General features: G+C 42.1%; 1 protein-coding gene across 1 annotated transcript in view; it reads left to right on the plus strand.

The window, feature by feature from the left end:
• The window catches only part of Pappa (pappalysin 1), a 220134-nt gene that overhangs the window by 105135 nt on the left and 95033 nt on the right, over positions 1-19966 (plus strand). Inside the window, exon 9 of the mRNA XM_090330506.1 lies at positions 935-1026. Within this exon, the coding sequence (XP_090186632.1) occupies positions 935-1026 (92 nt within the window). The remainder of the gene's footprint in view (positions 1-934; positions 1027-19966) is intronic.

Raw genomic sequence — 19966 nt, forward strand, 5'->3', positions numbered from 1 at the left:
ATCATCATAGAATGATCAGATGGAGAGGTCAAAGATTTAAGATTATGCAGTTAGTTTGGAACATAGGGTTCTAAAAGGCAGATTTTCTGGTTCTGAAAGGATGGGAACATTCCAGAAAGTTACAATCTAGTTTTTCAGTTTATGCTTCTCCCCTTCTCCTTGCTCAAGCCTAATTCAGAAAATGAGTAGTGTTTGTTTCTGCCCATGCTAAAAATCATCTTTAGGTGACAGAAATAATTCCAAGAAAAACAAGCAGGGGCAGAGTTCTTGATGCCATGAAATAACACTCAATAGAGAGAGCAAAACTTACAGTCAAAGGTAACTAAACAGGAGTAGCATTTATGTGGTTGGACTCCCAAAATTTTCTTCTATTCTATCCTTTCAAAATCAGAACTAGAGCCAGGCACTTAGAAGACTGAGATCTGAGGTTCATGGTTTAAAGCTACCCTAGGCAGAAAAGTCCAGGTGATTCTGATCTCCAACTAAGACCTACAAGCCAGAAATGGAGCTGTGACCCACATGATAGAACACTAGCCTTGAGAAAAAAAACAAAACACAGGGACCACCGAGGCCGAGTTCAAGACCCCAGTACTGGCATGTGTGTATGCATACACATACACAATCAGAAACATATAAATGGCAATGAGATGTTCTTGATCAGTTCCTTCATTTTCACTCCTTGGTAATCTAAACAGACTTAAAATGTTAGAAAAATAACTTTAAAACAAGAATTCTATTTTATCTTCAGAAGCAAACTAAGGCAACTGTAATAGGACTTTAAACATCTACCCCTTTTACGAAACTCACTTTGAAAGTGAAGAAACAGATCATGAGGTCTCATGGAAGGTTTGTGGCCAATGAACGGGACTTGTCCTTGTCTAGCCAGGTTGGTGAAAATGATCTCCTAAATTTCTGTTCTGTGTCCACTGTGCAGAGACCAAGGGGAGGAATGTGATGACATGAATAAGATGAATGGTGATGGCTGCTCCCTTTTCTGCCAACAAGAGGTTTCCTTCAATTGCCTTGGTAAGTCTTTGCTGTGTCTCTGGCCCTAGCTGGTTGGTTATTTTACACTCATGATAGTTCTTGATAAATGATGGTCACTCCATCGGATTACGTGCTTATTGAGTGACTCTTATGTGTGAAGTACTGTTCTAGGCACCAGGAAATACTGGAACTTAGCCATACTAAAGGATAGCTATCTCCATCCCTAATGCCTTAGGTTCTCATCAATGATGGGAATGACAGGTGACTTTATTTGATCACTCTTTGTTTCATACTCACTCTCCAGGATGGCCCTTGCCATGCCTGTGTAGGATTTTAGTCTTTAGAGGTAAGAAAAATCAAAAGCCAGGCAGAATTGTAAAACTTGCCTATGATTGCACAGACAAAAACAAATAAATAAAGACAGAACCAGGCCTTGAACCTGATGTTGTCTGAGTCTCAAATTTGTAATTGAGGCCATTTTGCTACACTGTCTCTCTAGCAGAGCTCCTTGTAGGCTGGGAACTACGGGCAGTCTCTCTGATCCACCAGAGGAGAAATAGCAGACCCTGCCTGTGTTTAGAAAGCAAATGTCCTTTTCCCACCTAGCCCAAGTCAGATGGGAAATGTGTTTTCCTCTGCCTTCTAGCAGTATCTGAGGGATCTTGTTGTTTCAGCCCCACTTGGGAGGCCCTGACCAGCCTAGGGCCAGTAAACAGGCAGGGGTTGGGGGAAGGGATGGAATTTTGAGCTGGCCCAGATGAGATCATGCTTCCTTTAAGATGCAAATCGATACCTGAAGATCAAAGGTCCCTGGGCTAATCCCTTGGGCTAGAGGTGAAAACTAATCACAATTCATTTGCAAGTACAAAAGACAGAGGTGCTCTCTCTGAAAAGGAAAGGGGCAGCTACAGTGGGGGGTGGAAGAGGGGGGAATGAAAACCTTGGTGGGAAGAATTTTCTCTGAAAGGCAATTTTCTAGGAGGACTAAAGGGAAGGAGATGTCATCAAGTCCTGGCATCTGCACTACATTACTGGGTATATGTTTAGACATTTGTTCTCCTCATAGACTGAGCTTCATAAAGGTATAGAAACTATGAATCACGTACCTTTAATTCCATTCCCCAGCACAAATTTATTGAGCATCTACTGATGACTCCTTTGTACCAAGCAAGGGGGCTGTATACATAACAGGGGTCCACTGTAAATGTTTATGTCTGGAGGAAGGAAGAGGAAGAAACAATGAAGAAAGGACAAGATCTTTACATTGCAGTAGATGGTTTCTCTCTGTCTTGTCTTTTCCATTGTGTATAGATGATTCCTCCTAGTTGTGGAGTCTATTCACATCTTCCATCACCTTTCTCACAACCAAGGGTACCCCCCACCCAAGTCCAAGCTGGAAAACATCTGCCTATCTTACTCACTTGATGGTGGGCATATATATAATTTCAGGGCTCTGGGAAGGAAGTGGGCTATGGTGACATTGGAGATGGTATACAAAAAAAAAAAAAAACAACAACAACAAACAAACCCTAAACTATCCACTATCTAGCTCATTACCATACACAGTGTATCATCCCCTTAAATCGGGTATATCTGGTAAGTGTTGGGACTTGGCACAGACAGGACATGAAAATCATGGCATTGGTCTTAGAAGAACTGAACCAATGATAGGGATGGGGAGAACAGTGCTGGGGAGAAGCGCTGGGATGGTGAGTCTAGGTTTAGCTTGCTTTGCCTCACCTCTTGAAAGCCACTTCCTCTTTGGTACTGAAATGACTGTTCTGGCTTAGATCCACTAGGAGTGGCAGTGCCTGAATGATCAAGAGGAAAAGGGAGATGCATGTATTACAGGCTTTTCATTCTCTACCAACCAGGTTCCAAGGGCTGAGCTCCTGCTCACTGTGTTTACTAAACACACTAAGCACATTTATTAAACTTGATCGCCAGGACAACTCTTTTATGGATTGCATTTACTAAAGGAAACAGAGGTGTGGGGCCATTAGCGAAGGATCCAGAGGGACATGGTATGGTTGGAGTTAAAGCAGGAGGGTCTACTATGGCAAGCTACTTGCAGAAAGACTGCAGAGCTTAGGGACTGAGTGAAAACCATCTCATTATGAAGCAATTCATGGAACAATTTAAGAAAATGGAAGACAAAATTGTCAGTAGTGTGGATGATTTCCAGGGAAGGCTCTCTCTTACTTACCCCAGCATACTGAATTGTATTTGTTTTTTAGGGAAAGAACCTCAGCTGTGCCCTCCAATTGGCCATTTAGAACCTGATTATAGACACAGAGACACAGGCATTCCAGACAGAATGGAGTTCATCCAGAGATCTCAGCTCCCAGGGACCACATTTCAAGGACAAACTCCATAGCTTGAGTCTAGAAAACCTTCTTAAAGAAACAGCTTTAAAAAAAATAAAAATTAGACAATTTGGCTCTCAGAAGAGTCAGCTTTCAGGAGCCAGAGAAGTAGAACCAGAGTGTCCATGGCTACGCTGAGGTAGACATTATTCTCATTATTATATGTGTTAAAGACATTATGTGTGTATAAAAGATAGGTCAAGAGAACAGGCTTGAGCAAGACTGACATGAGTTTACAATCTAGCTGCATGAGGTTGGCCAAGCCTCAGTGTTCTCACCTAGAAAAGCCCATGGCCTGTCTGCATTTGTTATCAGAATCTCTTCCCTAGGTTTAGTGAATCTCATTTTCATGGTGAGTCCATTCTTGTCTTCACTAGAGCAGTTGACTACACACACTTCTCCCAGTTACCCTTAAGCTGGGGTGTAATAGACACACAGAGTTCCCCTGAGCCCCACAAATACACACAGAATCCCAGGACAGCATCAGAAGCTGGTGGTGATGAGATATATGAGCTAGACCAGATGAGATATAGGAACCAGGACTATATCTAATGAAGATGGAAGGAGTGTCACACTCAGTGACACTTTTTAAAGTGCCAGCACATGCCAACATCTAGCATCAGAGCTGAAAAGTGACATAAGAGCTATGGATCTCTGCATAAGATGAGTCCTGGGGCTGAATGGGGAGCCTGGAATAGGAGCTTCATAACATGCAAGGCCAGCGCTCTAGCCTCCCCTCCATCCCTCCCGCCCCCACCACAGCATCCTCCTCCATGAAGAAGCTATCGAAAGTTAGGTATTGTGGATCATGATTCATCCTACCTAAATATAATCATGTCACAAATATTGTGTGGTTTGACCCAGTGTTGAGAGTGTAGACGTGTTTGATGAAGACAGGCGGGAATTGCCAGGGACATCAGCAATGACGTCCTCTGAGAGCCATTATGCTGGATGGTAGTCCTGGGCTAGGCATCTTTATGTCACCCCAATCAATAACATCAGTGTGATAATGAATGACTGATTTATGGGGACCGATCACTTTTCAGATCCAGAGGGATCTCCAAGGTGCCATTGTGTCATTATGCAATACCCCTAAGGACTTCCCTTTCCCATTTTCCCACCCCTAGTATCCTCATCACCCCCCCCCCCATGCAATAACTTGCTTATTAAAATAAACACTGCCCACAAGACCTCTTGGGCAATGCAGGCTACATCCCCTCTCCATGTGGAAATTATCTTGTGCTCGTCCCCCTTTTAAAAATATAACATACACCAGGCCCAGAGCTTCGGTTAAGAAGCATGGTGTCAGTGAAGTAATAACCCTGCCCCACTGGCCCAGGCTGGCAGTGTTGTTCAGCAGCAATGAGAATTCTACTCTAAGACACTGAGTCATAAAGTACAGACAGTCTGCTGATAAAAGCTGAAGGAGGGAAGGTAATGGTCAAATTAGTCAGACAAAATGTGAAGGATCCCCAAAAGGAGTTGTAGGTTAGTCATATATCTTGAGTCAGAGCTGGAAACATGCTACCTTCCAAGATGACATTTAAGCCATTACAAGGGATGCAATGGGGTTGTGTTTTGATTTAATTCCCTACAGGTCTCAGGGTAGCTCCACTCTCATTCCAATTAAGATGTAGAAGCCCGTGCTGTTTGAAATCTCTTAGCAACAGTTTCTCCCTCTGTGAAAGTAAAAGGACTGGACTCTCTCATACTCCACCTGATATTAAGGAAGTCACAGTTTGTCAAACAGATTTTTAAAGGCTTGAGAGGAGGGTCAAATCTTGCGTGATGCTGATATATTAAATCCTTAGGAAAACCAAATGAGAAGAAGCCCTACCTCTTTATCCTTCCACCCATACATGTAGGTACTTTTTTCTCTTTTTTCCCTTTCCTTCCCCAACCATCTCTCTGCTGTCCCCTCACCCCCACTGGCTCCCCTTAGCATCATTTTGTCTATGATCCCTGACACTGCTTCTCTAGTCCTGTCTCAGAGCCAGGACCAGCTAACTCAATTAGCACTCCCTACAGCCCTGCCCGCCACTCCACAGTGTGAGGCAGATAAGGGAAGGACTGAGGATCAATCTGGCTGCCTACCAGTTACAGGGAGGCGCAAGGGGTCACCAAGCCTGTGGCCCCTCCGTCAGCTGCCCTGGCCTGTGCTGAGCCAAGGCGAGAAAGGAAAACAAAAAGATGAATCGCCGTGTCTTCTTGGTGGATGTTCCAATGAGACTTTAGAACAACAGTGATTAAAAAGGAAAACAGCCCAGGCTGGAGGAAAGGAGAGTAGGGGATGAATGGGCTCTGCTGGGAGCCTCATTTATTATTATTTCTCTTTCAAACAACGTGAAGTCATAATAGATCATCCACCTCTCACCTTACAAAAAAATGAAAACTCTAAGAAACAAAATAGAACTTTCTCTTGGCTGTATGAATTTATTCAGATATCTCTCTCTCTCTCTCCCTCTCTCTCTCTCTCTCTCTCTCTCTCTCTCTCTCTCTCTCTCTCTCTCTCTCTCTCTCTCTCTGAAAAAAAAAGTAGGTAACTTTCCCCCGAATAGTATCTTGGAGAAAAAAAGTTTTTCTTGGCCTGAAGATAGATGTTTGAAGGAAGAGGGGGCAGGGAAAAAAGAAGAAAGCAAGAAATCAAGCAAGCAAGGAAGAAAGGAAGAAAGAAAGAAAGAAAGAAAGAAAGAAAGAAAGAAAGAAAGAAAGAAGAAAGAGAGGCGAGGAAAAGATGGAGAAGAAAGAATGAGGGAAGGGAAGGAAGAAGGAAAGAAGGAAGGGAGGAAGGGAGGGAGGGAGGGAGGAAGAGAGAGAGAGAAACTTAAATGATGAGCATGATAGTAAAAATCTACCAGCCAGGATGGGCAGAGTGCTTAGAACTGACATAGGAACTTATGCATTATGTTTAAGAATTCAGAGAGTCCAGAGCCTGACTTTGGATTTAATCTATACTTCAGTATTCTCACCAGCAAAATAAGTTAGTAATTATTGTTGTGAGGATCAAATTACTTACTAAGTGAGGGATGCAACGTGGTTGTAGAATATTTAGTTTGTTTAGCATACACAAGCTCTGGGTTTGGTACCTAGTACCACAAATACAAGAGGTTGTGCATATGTTTGAATGGACAGCAGTTAAAACATTGGAACCTGAAGGGTCACTACATCACGACTGCCATCACCAACACTGCTGCCAGTACTAGTACTACTACTACTGCTATTGTTATAATTCATTCAAAAGCTACGTTAGTGCTCCCAGCAGCCACATGAACTAAATGAACTTCTTATCCCAGTTTGAAACAGGATAAAACTAGCAATTTACTCAAAGTCACGTAGCTTTTATAGCTGATGGGAGTTTTGCTTTATGCAAGCAGAACTGTGTCCTTCACCATGAAATGATTTCAGCTACCAGGCACCCAAATGTGCCAGCTTTTATGACAAAATTAAAAGAGAAAGAGAGAAACACACACACACACACACACACACACACACACACACACACTCCATTCCTCCCTTCCAATAGCTCTTCTGAGCCAAGAATAATTATATCTACTTTACTGATGAAGAAACTGAGCTTTAGAAAATTGTCCAATGTTATATTGACAGGGATGGTTTAAAAAAAGAAGTCTTCAAATCCTGTCAGTTTGTCCTAAAGATGATGTCTAATACCCAGGCAGGTTTCTAAAAAAAAAAAAAAAAAGCAGCAAAATGTTTGTCTTTCCTGATATCTGTTTGGTACCACCAAATCCCAGCAGGAAACAAAGTGAACACATTTGTCTTTCTGTGTCTTTTCCATGAGTCATAAAAACAGCAACAATTTCCATTATTATCATCCTATGGATGTCTCACTGCATGAAGCTCATCCTCTATGCAGTGCTGTGTTTTCATTTACAACAGATCGCCCTCCACTGGTAATAGCCTTATTGCTTTCCACATAGGATGCATTGGTTGCTTCATCCATTGTCTGGGCTGAGTTGTCAAACATTGGAGCCCAAGTTCCAAAGCCTGTGTTGAGCCCAGTAAAGCTGGCTCATGCCTACATTCTGAGATCTGAGATCGGGGTTTTAAGCCACCCTGGGCAGAAAAGTCTGCAAGTGCTTTGTTCCAATTAACTAGCAAAAATCTGAAGGTGGAGGTGTGACTCAAATGGCAGGGCACTAGCCTTGATCAGAAAGCTAAAGACCCTGAGTTCAAGCCCCAGACCAATGTGTGCATCTACACACACACACACACACACACACACACACACACACACACACACACACACACAAAATGTGATCACAGTTACCGCCTAGGTTGTTCTAGGTAAATCCCATCTCTTCTGAGTTTCTGTTTCCTCCTCTGGAAAACGGCCACAGTTAAATCTGCGTCTTCTTTAAATTACTTCTTCTCCCTCAAGTGTTGTACACAAGTGGACCCTCCAGACTGTAAGTTAAGGCCACCTCTTCCTCCTCTTCCTCTCACTGAGTCCCAATCCTGAGTTATACATAGGCAGGCCCACCACATTCCATCTGTGGCGAGAATGCCACCAAATTACTCTGGTATCTTTGGCAAAGTGTCCAAGCTTCTTTGTTCTCCCCATTCCCAAATGCTATAAGGGAATTAGATGAACTCTCAGAGGGACTTTGGGGGCTCTAATTTCTAGAACTCAAGTCCTGGATTGTTTTTCTTTTAAAACTGTGCATTTTTAAATGATAGGAGGGCAGAGGGAGAGAAAGAAATCCCTTTTACCCTCAGGGTCAAAGGGGTTACTGAAAGGACAAAAGAGCAGGAAAGAGAGGCAATGGGCTAGAAGGCTGACTTCTGGGCAAGACCAAATATCTGAGTACTTGACTGGGAGGTCCGAGGGATGCATTCAAACAGTGTCAGCACCACTTAGGATCAAACTTGCCAACCTGCCCCAGACCAGTGCTCTCCACCTCCTTTGCAAACCCAGGCAGCCTACCCCACAGAGAGGCAGATCTGGAATGAAAAGAAACAGGACAGCCTCAGACGCCAGTGGGGAGGAATTCTAACCCTTAGCCCAAGTCAGTTTCCTGAGTCTCAGGAAAGGGGCTCAAGGAATAGACTTGGAGCTGGCTTGTCTGCTAGGAATCAAGGCGAAACTTTGATGTGTAGCCTTTGAAAAGTAGCCACAGTCCAAGGCAGGTGAATCTGAGTAGCCAAGAACAAGGACTTCTTTATGGCATTAAAAAAAAGTGACCAGAAATCCATCTGCATACACATGCGCCTTGAATATGCATCTGTATACTTGTAACTGAGGTGGACCTGGAGACAGGGAAGAGGTCTCTGGGCTGGGTAGGGGCCTTTTCCCAGCCCTTGGTTCTCTCCATTACATGGAGTCCATATTTCCTTGGAAGAGACGTTTAATATTCATGAACTGTGATCTTCACTTGCAAAGGAGTGCCGTGGGGGAAAACTGAAATATTAAGCAAGTAAGGGATATAGACTTAATTGTATCCTCCTTTTCTTTTTGGATAGAGAAATAATGTGCTTAAAATAAAATGATGGATGAGCAGTCAGGATTATAAGAAAATCTCCCTGTGAAGGCCTCAGAAAAAGGCAGCTGTTTGCTCTCTACCATGTACAATGAGACCCAGGCAGGCTAAAGATGGTACACACTGGCTATTGGAGTTAGGTGGCTCATGCAGGGCAGTTTCCGTTTATTGTGGCTTCTGTGTATCAAGAAAGCTCTTCAAGTTTCAAGAGAACAAGGAAGGGTGGGAAAATGACACTGATAATTATTTGAATGGCATTGTGGACAGTGCCCCCCACACACACAAACTGAGAGGGGTTTTAGTGAAGGACCTCTATTGTATGAATCATCTGGAAAGCCTCCCCAAAGATGTGGCATTGGGCTGAGACTGGAAGATTGAATAGGAGATGGGCACAATAGGAAGTCGTGAAGCAGAGTGATGCTAAGGATGACAAGAAGCTCAAACTTTTCAGTCCTCCAGGTGAGGGAGAGCTCTGGAAGAAGGAAAAGAGGGTCAGCAGAGAAATAAGGAAAAGCTAAGAAAGCAGCCTTCTACAATCTGATTCTTTATGGCCTTGAGAACTATAGTTACTTATAACACCAAGAAAGGAGGGTACCTGGTAGCTTCCTTCTATATCTTCTGTTCCCTGCCAGTATACAACAGACTTGGTCACTGGTACCTTGTTGCCAGGTTTGGCAAAAAAAAAAAGTTAGATTAAAGTTTGTTAACATTCTCCTACTACAAAGGAGGAGCTGATGATTCCAACAGAGGCTTGAAAGGACCTGAAAGCCAAAATAGCCATTGTCTGGCACCACACTGAAGATGTTGCTAAATGCTGGCATGGGGAGAAAGGTTCATGTATAGTTGTACTGAAGAAGACCAGGCAATTTAGGTAGATTTCTATAGATGAAAGAGACAGAGAGAAACAGAAACAGAAAGACACAGAGAGCGAGATGCAGAGAGAAAGAGAAACAGAGAAAAAGAAGAGCGAATGACAGAAAAAGACAGAGGAAGACAGTGAGAGAAAGACATTTAGAGATAAAGACAGAGACACAGAGAAAGAGGGAAAAAGACAGAGACGGGGGAGATAGAAAGAGAAAGATAAACACAGAAAAACAGAAAGAGAGAAAAAGACACACAAAGAGATACAAAGAAAAACAAAGAGAAAGGCAAAGGAAAGAAAAAAAAGAAAGACCAAGAAAGAGAAAGAGACACAGAGGAAAAAAAAAACAGAGATAGAGGCAGAGAAAGACAGGAAAAAAGGCAAAAACACACAAAGACAGAGAAACTGAGAGTAAAACACCAAAAGAAAAGAAGAGGACAGAGAGAGAGGGGGGAGGAGGGAGGGAGGGAGGGAGGGAGGGAGGGAGGGAGGGAGGGAGGGTGGGAGAGAGAGAGAGAGGGAGAGAGAGGAGGCTATCACTTTATCACTTAATCTCCTGGGCTGATGTCAGCATGGCTGTAACTGTAGTTAGTGCCTCCCTACATTTCTATTTGCACATCTGTGCCCTTCACTCTTGAAAGAAGTCATCCTATCCATTTCTGTGTCCCAGCACCCAGCCCCAGTCAGCCATTGTCTAATACACAGAAGCATGTTCCACTCTGATGATACAAGCTTTGGCTATAGAGACTTAGAAAGCTTCCTTAAAGCTCTCCCTCTTCCTGTGGCAGGCAGTGCATTGGTGCTCGTGGAGAATCCATCCAAGGGTCTCCTTTTAGAGACCCTTCATCATGATCACCCCTTTCCAGATGACCCAGTAGAGCCCCCAAACATGTGTGCATCATTGGAGAAGCGGCCTCCATTCAGTAAATATTTACTAAAGTGCATCCTGTGTCAGGCTGGCTACAGCACAGGCCACCAAACTCTCTTCTCCTGATCCTGGTAAGGCCACAAGACAGTGCTCAGGTTACCTCCACATGGAGCAACGAGAAACTGAGGATCAGGGAGAAGAAGTGATGTTGTAGAAATGGGTTATTGAAATGGCAGAGTTGATATTTAAACCCACATCTTTCCAGCTCCTAAAGTAGAATAGCCAAGTCCTCTTCTCCAGAATGCCAAGCCAAAAATACGTTTGAGTGGTAAAATACAAATAGATTTTCACCTTTTGTGTGTGTGTGTGTGTGTGTGTGTGTGTGTGTGTGTGTGTGTGTGTGTGTTTGCTTTCTATGGGAAATTCATCTCATTATCCCTGACAAGAGTTATAATAGCACAAATAATTTGGTGTTAATTAGGTTTGCTAATTCAATGACTTTTCTTTATCAATTATTTGGACTTATTGCATGGATCCATAAGGTATTTTTGACCATAGATGACATCTCTAGATAAGGAAATTAAGGCACAGAGATGTTAAATAATTTATTCCCTTTCCCAGTAAGGGATTCTACTTCTAGAAGTCTGGTTTAACTGCTAATTCAAGCTGTATTGCCATCTTTAGGCTTAGCTGACAAAAAAAAGAAAAAAAAACATATATTCTCTATAGCTGAACTGCCTAGCTACTAATAGATAATGAGGAAGGATGAAAACAGAGCAGGAAGCCAAAGAAATTGTCACATAACAAAAGGATCCCTGGGCCTCTAGAAGAAACATTGTCTGAAGTGTTTGTTTACAGATCATTAAATACTTAACAGAGGGAGAAACTGAAAGCCCTAGTTATTGTGGCTGATATTCATTAAGGACCAAAGAGAAATGAACACAAAGCAAAACTGAAATTATCATAATTATTAAAAGGTTGGGTTTTCCACATTAATTTACTGAAAAGAATGATAAAATACCCCTGCTTATTCATCTATAGTTTTCAGCTGAAGCTCCACCCCCTCGTTGCATTTTTTGTTCCCCCCAGGCAACAATTACAGGGGTTCTATGAGACCTCTGAAAAACTACCACCTCACACAGGTGTTTCTATTAAGCACCTGCTGCATACAATACTCTGTGTGGTGAGGGAAGTAACAAACCTTCCACTGAGGCCTTGGAAGAGGGTAGACAACGCTCGTAGACAACGCTCACTGAAGATATGGTGGCCCTACTTTGAAGACCAGTGGGCCTTTCCCCCGTTCTCCGCCCCCACCCACCCCAAACCAGGAGCCCTGGGAAACTCCTGGTCCAGGTTGAATCTGAGAATTCAGACTCAGATAACACCAGGAGAGACAGGGTTCTTTGCCAGGGACAGTGAATAAGCATTCCTTAAACAAAGCTACTGCAGTAAAGTCACAAGAGGGCTGGTGGGGGTAGGGAGGGGAACATGGGATCCTGTAATAAAGCCTGGCTTCTATGCAGAAGCGTGACATGTGAGGAGCCATGTTCTAAGATGATCAACCTCCCTCCCAGACTGTGATACTCTTCTAAGGCCAACAGAGTACTCTTGGCAGAGTGACCTGAAGAGAAATCAGAGTGATTTTAGCTTTCAACACCAGTCAGAAACCCAGCCCAAATTATCCATAAGTTTAAATTAAACGATCAACTGCCATTGGCAGGGCTCTAAAGGCCCTTGGCCAGAGCTCTTCTCTGTGTTCAAGACACCGAAACCACACGCTTAACTTGAGTTCAGCCTCATTACCAAGGCAAAGGCCGCCCGCACAAATGTCTTAAATCCCTTGGCTTTTCCACTTGTGTATATGCCCTTTGCCAAGAGAACTCAGTCAGCAAACAAGAGTGGAAGGAAAAGCCAACTGACCCAACTCTGAAACACGACCTCCTCTATCTCTTTGCTACATTTGAGAGACGAAAAGGTGCTGCTCTGATCTATTCTTTCACTCACTGGAAAACTTGTTTGTCACAATATGTATTGGTTACTAATTGAACCCTCTTACTCTGTGCCAGGCCTGGGCACAGAGCATATATATGCATTCAGAGCATACCAAGTTGATAGTGCATGAGATTAGCCTCATCCTTCAAAGTGATCAATAAATAGGCATATATGTGGTTATGAGAAATGATTATCTAGCTCTCACAAGTAGAGAACTGTGTTCCTGGAAATGATCTTGCAGAGATTTGAGAACCATCATTCAAGGATGCCATGAGAAAACAGTCGCATTAAATAGTGATTGCATTAAAAGATTTTCTTACCTGGATGTAGTTCGTTCTTTCTTGAAAGGAAATCCAAGCACCACAGATGTGTTTGTTTTGTTTTCTATAATGGATCACTACTTATTCTTGGTTCTCTACTGCAACACCACTGTCTCTGTTTCTTTCTGTGTTCTCTCCTCTCCCTCCCGTTCTCTCTTTTACTCTCTTTCTCTCTGTGTCTTTCTTTCTCTAAATCTAGATACTAGGCAAGTCCTCTATATCTCAGCTATACTCCTAACCCTGTGTCTTTATTTATTTATTTTTATTTTCCCTGCAGACTTATACATGTGAATTTGAATGTCATTCATATATTCTGCACAATGAATGGAAATTCTTCCTCTCAGAAGTGCTACAACTATTTATCTCAACCTCCACCAGGGAACCACTACCAACTAGCAGTGTGGGACATATTTCCTTTTTCTCTTTTGTCAGTGGTCTGTTGAAGCCCCCATGCAGTAGTTATCTAGGGTAGTTAAAGAGATCCTGGCTTCCTACCTTCACTTGCTACCATCTATCCTCTAAGAGAATGTCAGTAAGTTTTCTAAAGGGCAAACACCATGTATCTGAAGGCATCAGGTGGCTTCACAGTACCTTTGAGGAAAACCTAAACTCTTTACTGTGGCCTTCAAGACAAGAACTGTCTACAGAGGCTAAACCAGGCTTTGTAATGTATGTCCCAACATCTTCTGGCACCTTATGCCCACTCCTCTGTTTCTAGTGTCCTTGGGTTGGGAACCCTTTTTCTCTGGTACATCGGAGCCAAGTATTTACTATATTAATCATAGGCATGTCCTCTTTCCCTGAGTCCTAGAGAGCCGAGACCTTGTTTAATTCATCTGGTTTCATAGGGCCTCATCCCAAGATCTGGCACATCATTTGAAGCTCAGAAAATAGAAAGTAAATAAGTGAGTGGAAGGAAAACACATTTTCTACAGTTTTATTTTGCAGGGAGCAAAATGCAGTAGAACTCTGTTGGTTGGTGTGGTCAGAGGCACATTGGGCTTATGTTTTTAAGCCAGATTGTCTGCCTTCTTGCTCTCTTCTCAAGCAGGGCAGTTGGTTCAGCTCCATTAGGGTAGTGGTGGCTCCAGAATTGAAGCTGGGTCTAAATTGGGGCTCTGCCCATTATCCATGCCATGTGTGGCAGCATCGCTGTGTTGATGTGCCATGAAGCTGAAACAGTTTACTAGTGTTTACCAGCGTTTGTTATTTGTCACTAATTCTGTATCAGGGTTTGAACTCCAGTCCTTTATACTTGCTCTTCATGTTTTCTTGACTGGAATTCTACCATTTTTGCAGCACAGCATTTTGCTGGTTATTATGGAGATGGAACCCTGTGGGCTTTGCTGCCCTCGTTGGCCTCAAACCTTGGCCCTTAGGTTAGCAATCTCCTGAATTGGGTGGCCATACCGGCCCAGCGATCTATGCACTTTTACCTTCCCATTAAGAAGATCCATATTCAAAATGTGCCTATCTGCTATCTATCTCCATACTTAACAGTGATCCAACCACTTTAGAGCCCTGTGGGTGGGTAGCTTCAGAGGTTTTGGTGGCATTCAGATCCCTCAGTAGAACTCTCCAGCAACCCCACATTGAGCTGCCTTTGAATGCCAAGAGGAGTCTCTTTTTAGGGAGGAAGCCTAATTAACTAGTAGCTGCAAAGAACTGTAGGCATGCCACCCCCAGGGGGAGAATTCAAAAGGAAGTGGATAACTGTGTAAATAACACTGCTTTAAGGGGGCATTTAAGCCAGTGCTCTTTGTTAAGGAAATTGATGGCTTTCTAAGTACTGTGTGTGAAGGGAGTACTTGAGCCTGAAGGTCCCCAACTCAACTCTTAATTCCCTAATGGATTGTGGCTCACAAGCTGGGCCCAGCATGTACAATCATTTGCCAACGCAAACTCAGATTCCACTTTAAAAATTTTTTTTTAAAAAAATGTTTAACCAAAACATTAGTTATTGAGACCATAGTTTAACTGTGGCACAAAGTAGTAGAGACAGATTTTTTTTTTAATTCAGGGATAAAGGAGGTCCTAGATCTTATGCAGTATTTTTTTCCAAGCACTGTACGTGAGGTTAGGTATTTTCTTGCTAACATCCAGGAAGGCAAAAACGGTATTAACTAGTTTGCTGAAACTGGAACGGGAACTTGAGGCGGACAGGTACTGCCTTATCCCGTGAATGAATGGAAAGACGGGATGCAGCATGGCTCCATCAGACCCACAAAATTACAAGCCATTCCAGATGGTCTTAAGTCAGCCGTTCTCCTGTCCTCAGTACCATCACCCATGCAAAAGATTCGAGTTGGGCAGCATGCCTGGACAGCCGAGTGTAGATTTTAGAATTAAACTAGTCTGGATATAATTATTGATTCTGCAGATCATGAGACAATAGGCAGGGACTAACTTCATTAAATACCCATTTCCTTGTCTTTAAATGGGGAATAACTTTATCACCAATACTTAGTGCTATTCTAGGATGACATGATGGTAGATAGAGTGCCTAGCACACAGCTAATTATATAGTATTTGCTACTTAGCAAATATACTAAAATGTAATTTCAATTGGAGCAGTAAAGGATGCTATAGGTAGAGAGAAAGAGGCAACTAATCTTCGTGGGACAACAATAGGCAAACAGGTTGAGTGCCTGGTTAAGCTACAAAGAGAGGGTATTTTTTTTCTTCAATATTACAGCAAAAAGAGTGAGTCATAGAAGGATAATATATATTAGTCAGTACCTATGAACAAGTTAGTGACAGAGTTGAGTTTCAGATTTTTATTTCTGGTCCCCAATTTCATCTGTTTTGATTACAGCCCCCTTCTTTCCCCATGGGTTCACCATTTACCATCTCTTCTTCACTTCACTGATCAGGTTTCCTCAGTGTTTGAAAGGTATTTTAACAGTTAGAGGGGGAAAACATCAAGAACAAAATATATTTTTAGAGTGATACAATTTGAGAGAAATCACAAAGCTATTTTATTTAACTTTATTTTACAGAAGGGAGAACTGCAGCCTAGGGAGAAGAACGACTTGTCTAAATAGCCCTAGGGTACAGGAATAAGCAGCTGTTTTCTCCACACCCTCCTGAATCCTTGTTCATTACTAGGCTGGGGATTTTGAGAAAGAAATTTCTTCCTTCATTTCACTCTTTCCTTCCACTTTTCCTTTCCTTCCTTCTTTCCTTCCTTTCTTCTTTTCTTCTTTTCTTCTTTCCTTCCTTTTCCTTCCTTCCTTCTTTCTTTCTGTCTTTCTTTCCCTTTGCCTTCTCTCCCTTTCTTTCTCCCTTTCCTTCTTTCATCCTTTCATTTCTCTTTGATTCCCTCCCTCCCTTCCTTCCCCCATTCCTTTCCTTTTTCCCTCCTTCCCTCTCTCGCTTCTTTTTTCTTCCTCCTTATCTTTCTTCCCCCTTCCTCCTTTTCTTCCTTCCCTTCTTTCCCTCCCTCTCTCCCTTCTTTTTTTCTCCCTCCTTACCTTCCTTCTTTCCTCTTCCCTACTCCCTCCTTCTCCCTCCCCCTCCCTTCCTTCTCCCCTTATAGTGATAGCTGAGATTCACTTCAAACCACTGACATTCTATTTGAGTGTGTTTCTTTCACCATTACCCATTTTTTTTTCTTTTCTTTTTTTGTCAGCCTTGGGACTTGAACTCTGGGCTTGGGCACTGTCCCTGAGCTCTTTACCTCAAGGGTACTTGAGCCACAGCCTCACTTCTTCACCATTGCCCATTTTTAACCATTTTTAGCTGCTTTCTGTGTGTATTGAATTGTCTTTCCTGTTTATTAGCCTATTGTATCCAAGTCAAATTTCATTTTTAATTTCCTGTTTATACTTTGAAAGAACTTTGAGTCCTAGGCATTACTCTTCCTCCCATTTGTGCTTGGAATGTCTGCCTCTTCCACGGCTACCATACAATTTGTGTATTTTTTGTGACATATGTGTCCATGTCCTGACAGATCATCTTCATGACTCAAAAGAGACTTGGAGAAAAATCATTCCGAGATTTGAATGTTCTGTTCTATTGAATGTATTGTTGTTTGTTGGTATTGCTAACTTTACTTAGATAATTTTTTTTTTGTTGTTTTGTTTTGTTTGTCAGTCTTGGGACTTGAACTCTGGGTCTGGGTGGTATCCCTGAACTCTTCAGCTCAAGGCTACCGCCCTATCCTTGGGCCACAGCACCACTTCCAGTTTTCTGGTGATTAATTGGAGATAAGAGTCTCAGGTCTTTTGTGCCTGGGCTGGCTTTGAATCACTATCCTCATATCTCAACCTCCTAAGTAGCTAGGATTATAGGCATGAGCTATTGGGCCCAGCTGCTTAAGCTGTTTTTTAAGCCACTAACATAAATGCCCCAAATTCAAGGTGATATAATTGTATATTTGAATTCTGATTCATAAAGACTGCCAAGTCTGTTTATTTGGCATTTATTTTCAAACTTAGTTAAGATATAAAATGAAACAATATTTAAGACAGATGGGGGATGCATGTCTCACAGAAAAAAAATATGGGATGGTCTATGTAGAATTGGACATTTTTTCCTCTATGTGTGCTAGATTTTATGTTATGATCTCACTCTAATTACAATTTTCATAAAAATCTTTATATAATATAATAATCATCTAGAACAGATTTCAATCAACCTTGCAACTCTGTTTTGTTGTGATGATGGTTTTTGAGATAGTCTTTCAGAGCACCTACCACCCTGGGTGATAGGATCAGAGGGATAAACTCCCACACCTGGGTTTTGAACACATCTTTAACACAATAATTTATAGAGGTTCTGTGATTCTTACAAACCTTTTTAAATTCATGATTTACTGAGTGTTTGCTATAACCTTAACACTTTTTTAAGTATTAAGGATGCAAATATCCATGACTTGAGCCAATCCAGAAATGCCTCAGAACCCAAGAGCTTCCAATAATATTTTACTGCTTTACCCTAAAACATAAACCGAGCAGTTTTCCTGAATCTAAAAGTAAAAGAAGTGCTTTGAAACAAAGTCTGTGAAAGTTGTACCTTATAGAGTTAGGGAATAATATAACATGAAAAAAATGATTATTTGTTTAATTTTGTGGTGTTGAGGATTAAATCCAGGGCTTTGTGTGTGGTATGTAAGAACTCTACCACTGAGCCACATCTCCAATCCTCAAAACAGTATTGTGAGGAAAATAAAACAAGATGGAGAAACAGAATTGATCAACAGGGATGTTATTTGAGGCAATACTTAACCTGACCTCTAAACAATGAAGAAGTTATAAGAAAAGCAAAGGAAAAGAAGCAAGGGAAAAGAAAGGGAACATCAAGTTTAGTTTCCTAGTATGATAATAATTTGGAATATGTCAGGAGCCAGTGATTCATACCTATCATCTTCGGAGACTGCGACTTGGAGAATTACAATTCAAGGCTAGTTTGGGCAGAAAAATTTGCTATGTTCCATCTCCAAATAAGCTGGATGTACAGCTTAAGTATTAGAATGCCAGATTAGCAAGTGTAAGGCCTTCGTTAAAGTACTGGAAAAGAAAGAGAGAGAGAGAGAGAGAGAGAGAGAGAGAGAGAGAGAGAGAGAGAGAGAGAGAGAGAGAGAGAGAGAGAGAGAGAGGGAGGGAGGGAGAAGAGAGACAGAGAAAGAAAGAAGAGAGATAGAGACAGAGGGAGAGATAGAGGAGAGCAGAGAAGGAGAGGGAGGAGGAAGAGGATGAGAGGAAGAAGAGGAGGAGGAGGAAAAAGAAGAGAAGGAGGAAGAGGAGGAATTGAAGCAGGGAGGAAGGGAGGGAGAAGAAGAAAGAAAGAATAGAAAATTTCTGAATATATAGCTATCTATATGGATGAATGAATGGATAGCTTCATGGAAGATAGTGAACAAAGGAAGACAGTAGCCAGAAGTAGTCACAAAAAACACAATACCTTGTAGGGCATGATACAGGCTCTGAATTGTGTTACATGTGAGATAGAAAGCCATTGAGTTTCTTCAAGTGAGGAACTTTATTTTAAGAAGAGGCTGATAGTGATGTTCTGGATGGAGAAACTTGTTTAGTGAAGCCACATCAACAAGTGAGGCTTGAATTTGGTAGCCACAAAGCAGTAGATCTGGAAGATCTGCAGTTCAAGGAACCTTGAGGATACACAGACTGATTTTCTGTAGTGTTACAGGGTACACTGAAAAAGGAATAGGAGAGATGATTAGGAAGGGTTTGGTTTGACCAGTGGTGTTGCCATTCACTAAGGTGATGCAAAGGGATTGTGGGGGGAAAAATCACTATTTTGGATTATTCTGTGAGTTGCTTTTAACTGGATATTAGTAGTGATATCATTGTGGGCCACTGGACCTCAGAGAAGCCATCTATCTAAAGCAATCAATGTCACACTACTCACTAATTCATAGACTCTTAGAGGAGTGAATTCTGGCAAAGTACTGCAGTCGTGAATTTGAACCTGAGGACACATAGGGGATTTGAACCTGGGCTTCAAAAAGTCCTAAACATGGATGTGAACAGGTCACTCAATTAAGCAATTTTAAATACAAGATTTACATTTTATACTAATCATTCATAGATGAATCACTGCTGTGTAAGAAGGAGCTGAAGGGGACAAAACTCCAAACCAACTATGAGAGCATCTTGAGGGCCTAGTACAGGGAGAGACTGGGCAGTAGGAGCCCTCTATGCCTGGTTAGAATGTCTGCAAAAAGCCAGCCCAGGCTCTCTTATATTCTAGTCAGATGATGGTCTATTATTTCCATAAAACTCAAGGAGGAATTTCTAGCTCATATTGGCATATGGCCAACCCTCAAAGGATCCAGAAAAGGACTCACATTTAACAGACCCAGTCAGCATCTGAAGCTCATTAGCAGATTCATGGTTCTTTAGGAACCCTTCACCACTTTGCCTTTTGTCATCTATATAGGCTGATCTGCTTGAAAAGGTTAAGCATGAACCCTCATTTCAATAGAATTAAATGAGGTAAGCAATCTGGTTTTGACGTAAAGCCCTTTGGGGTAGGGGTGGGAGGGGAATGACCATATGAAGTCAAGATATTTCTATTCTAGAGGAAAGTTATGTCAACATAACCTCTCC

This window comes from Megascapheus bottae, chromosome 3, assembly GCF_031878675.1.
Source record: "Megascapheus bottae isolate mThoBot1 chromosome 3, mThoBot2.hap1, whole genome shotgun sequence".
Taxonomy (NCBI): domain Eukaryota; kingdom Metazoa; phylum Chordata; class Mammalia; order Rodentia; family Geomyidae; genus Megascapheus; species Megascapheus bottae.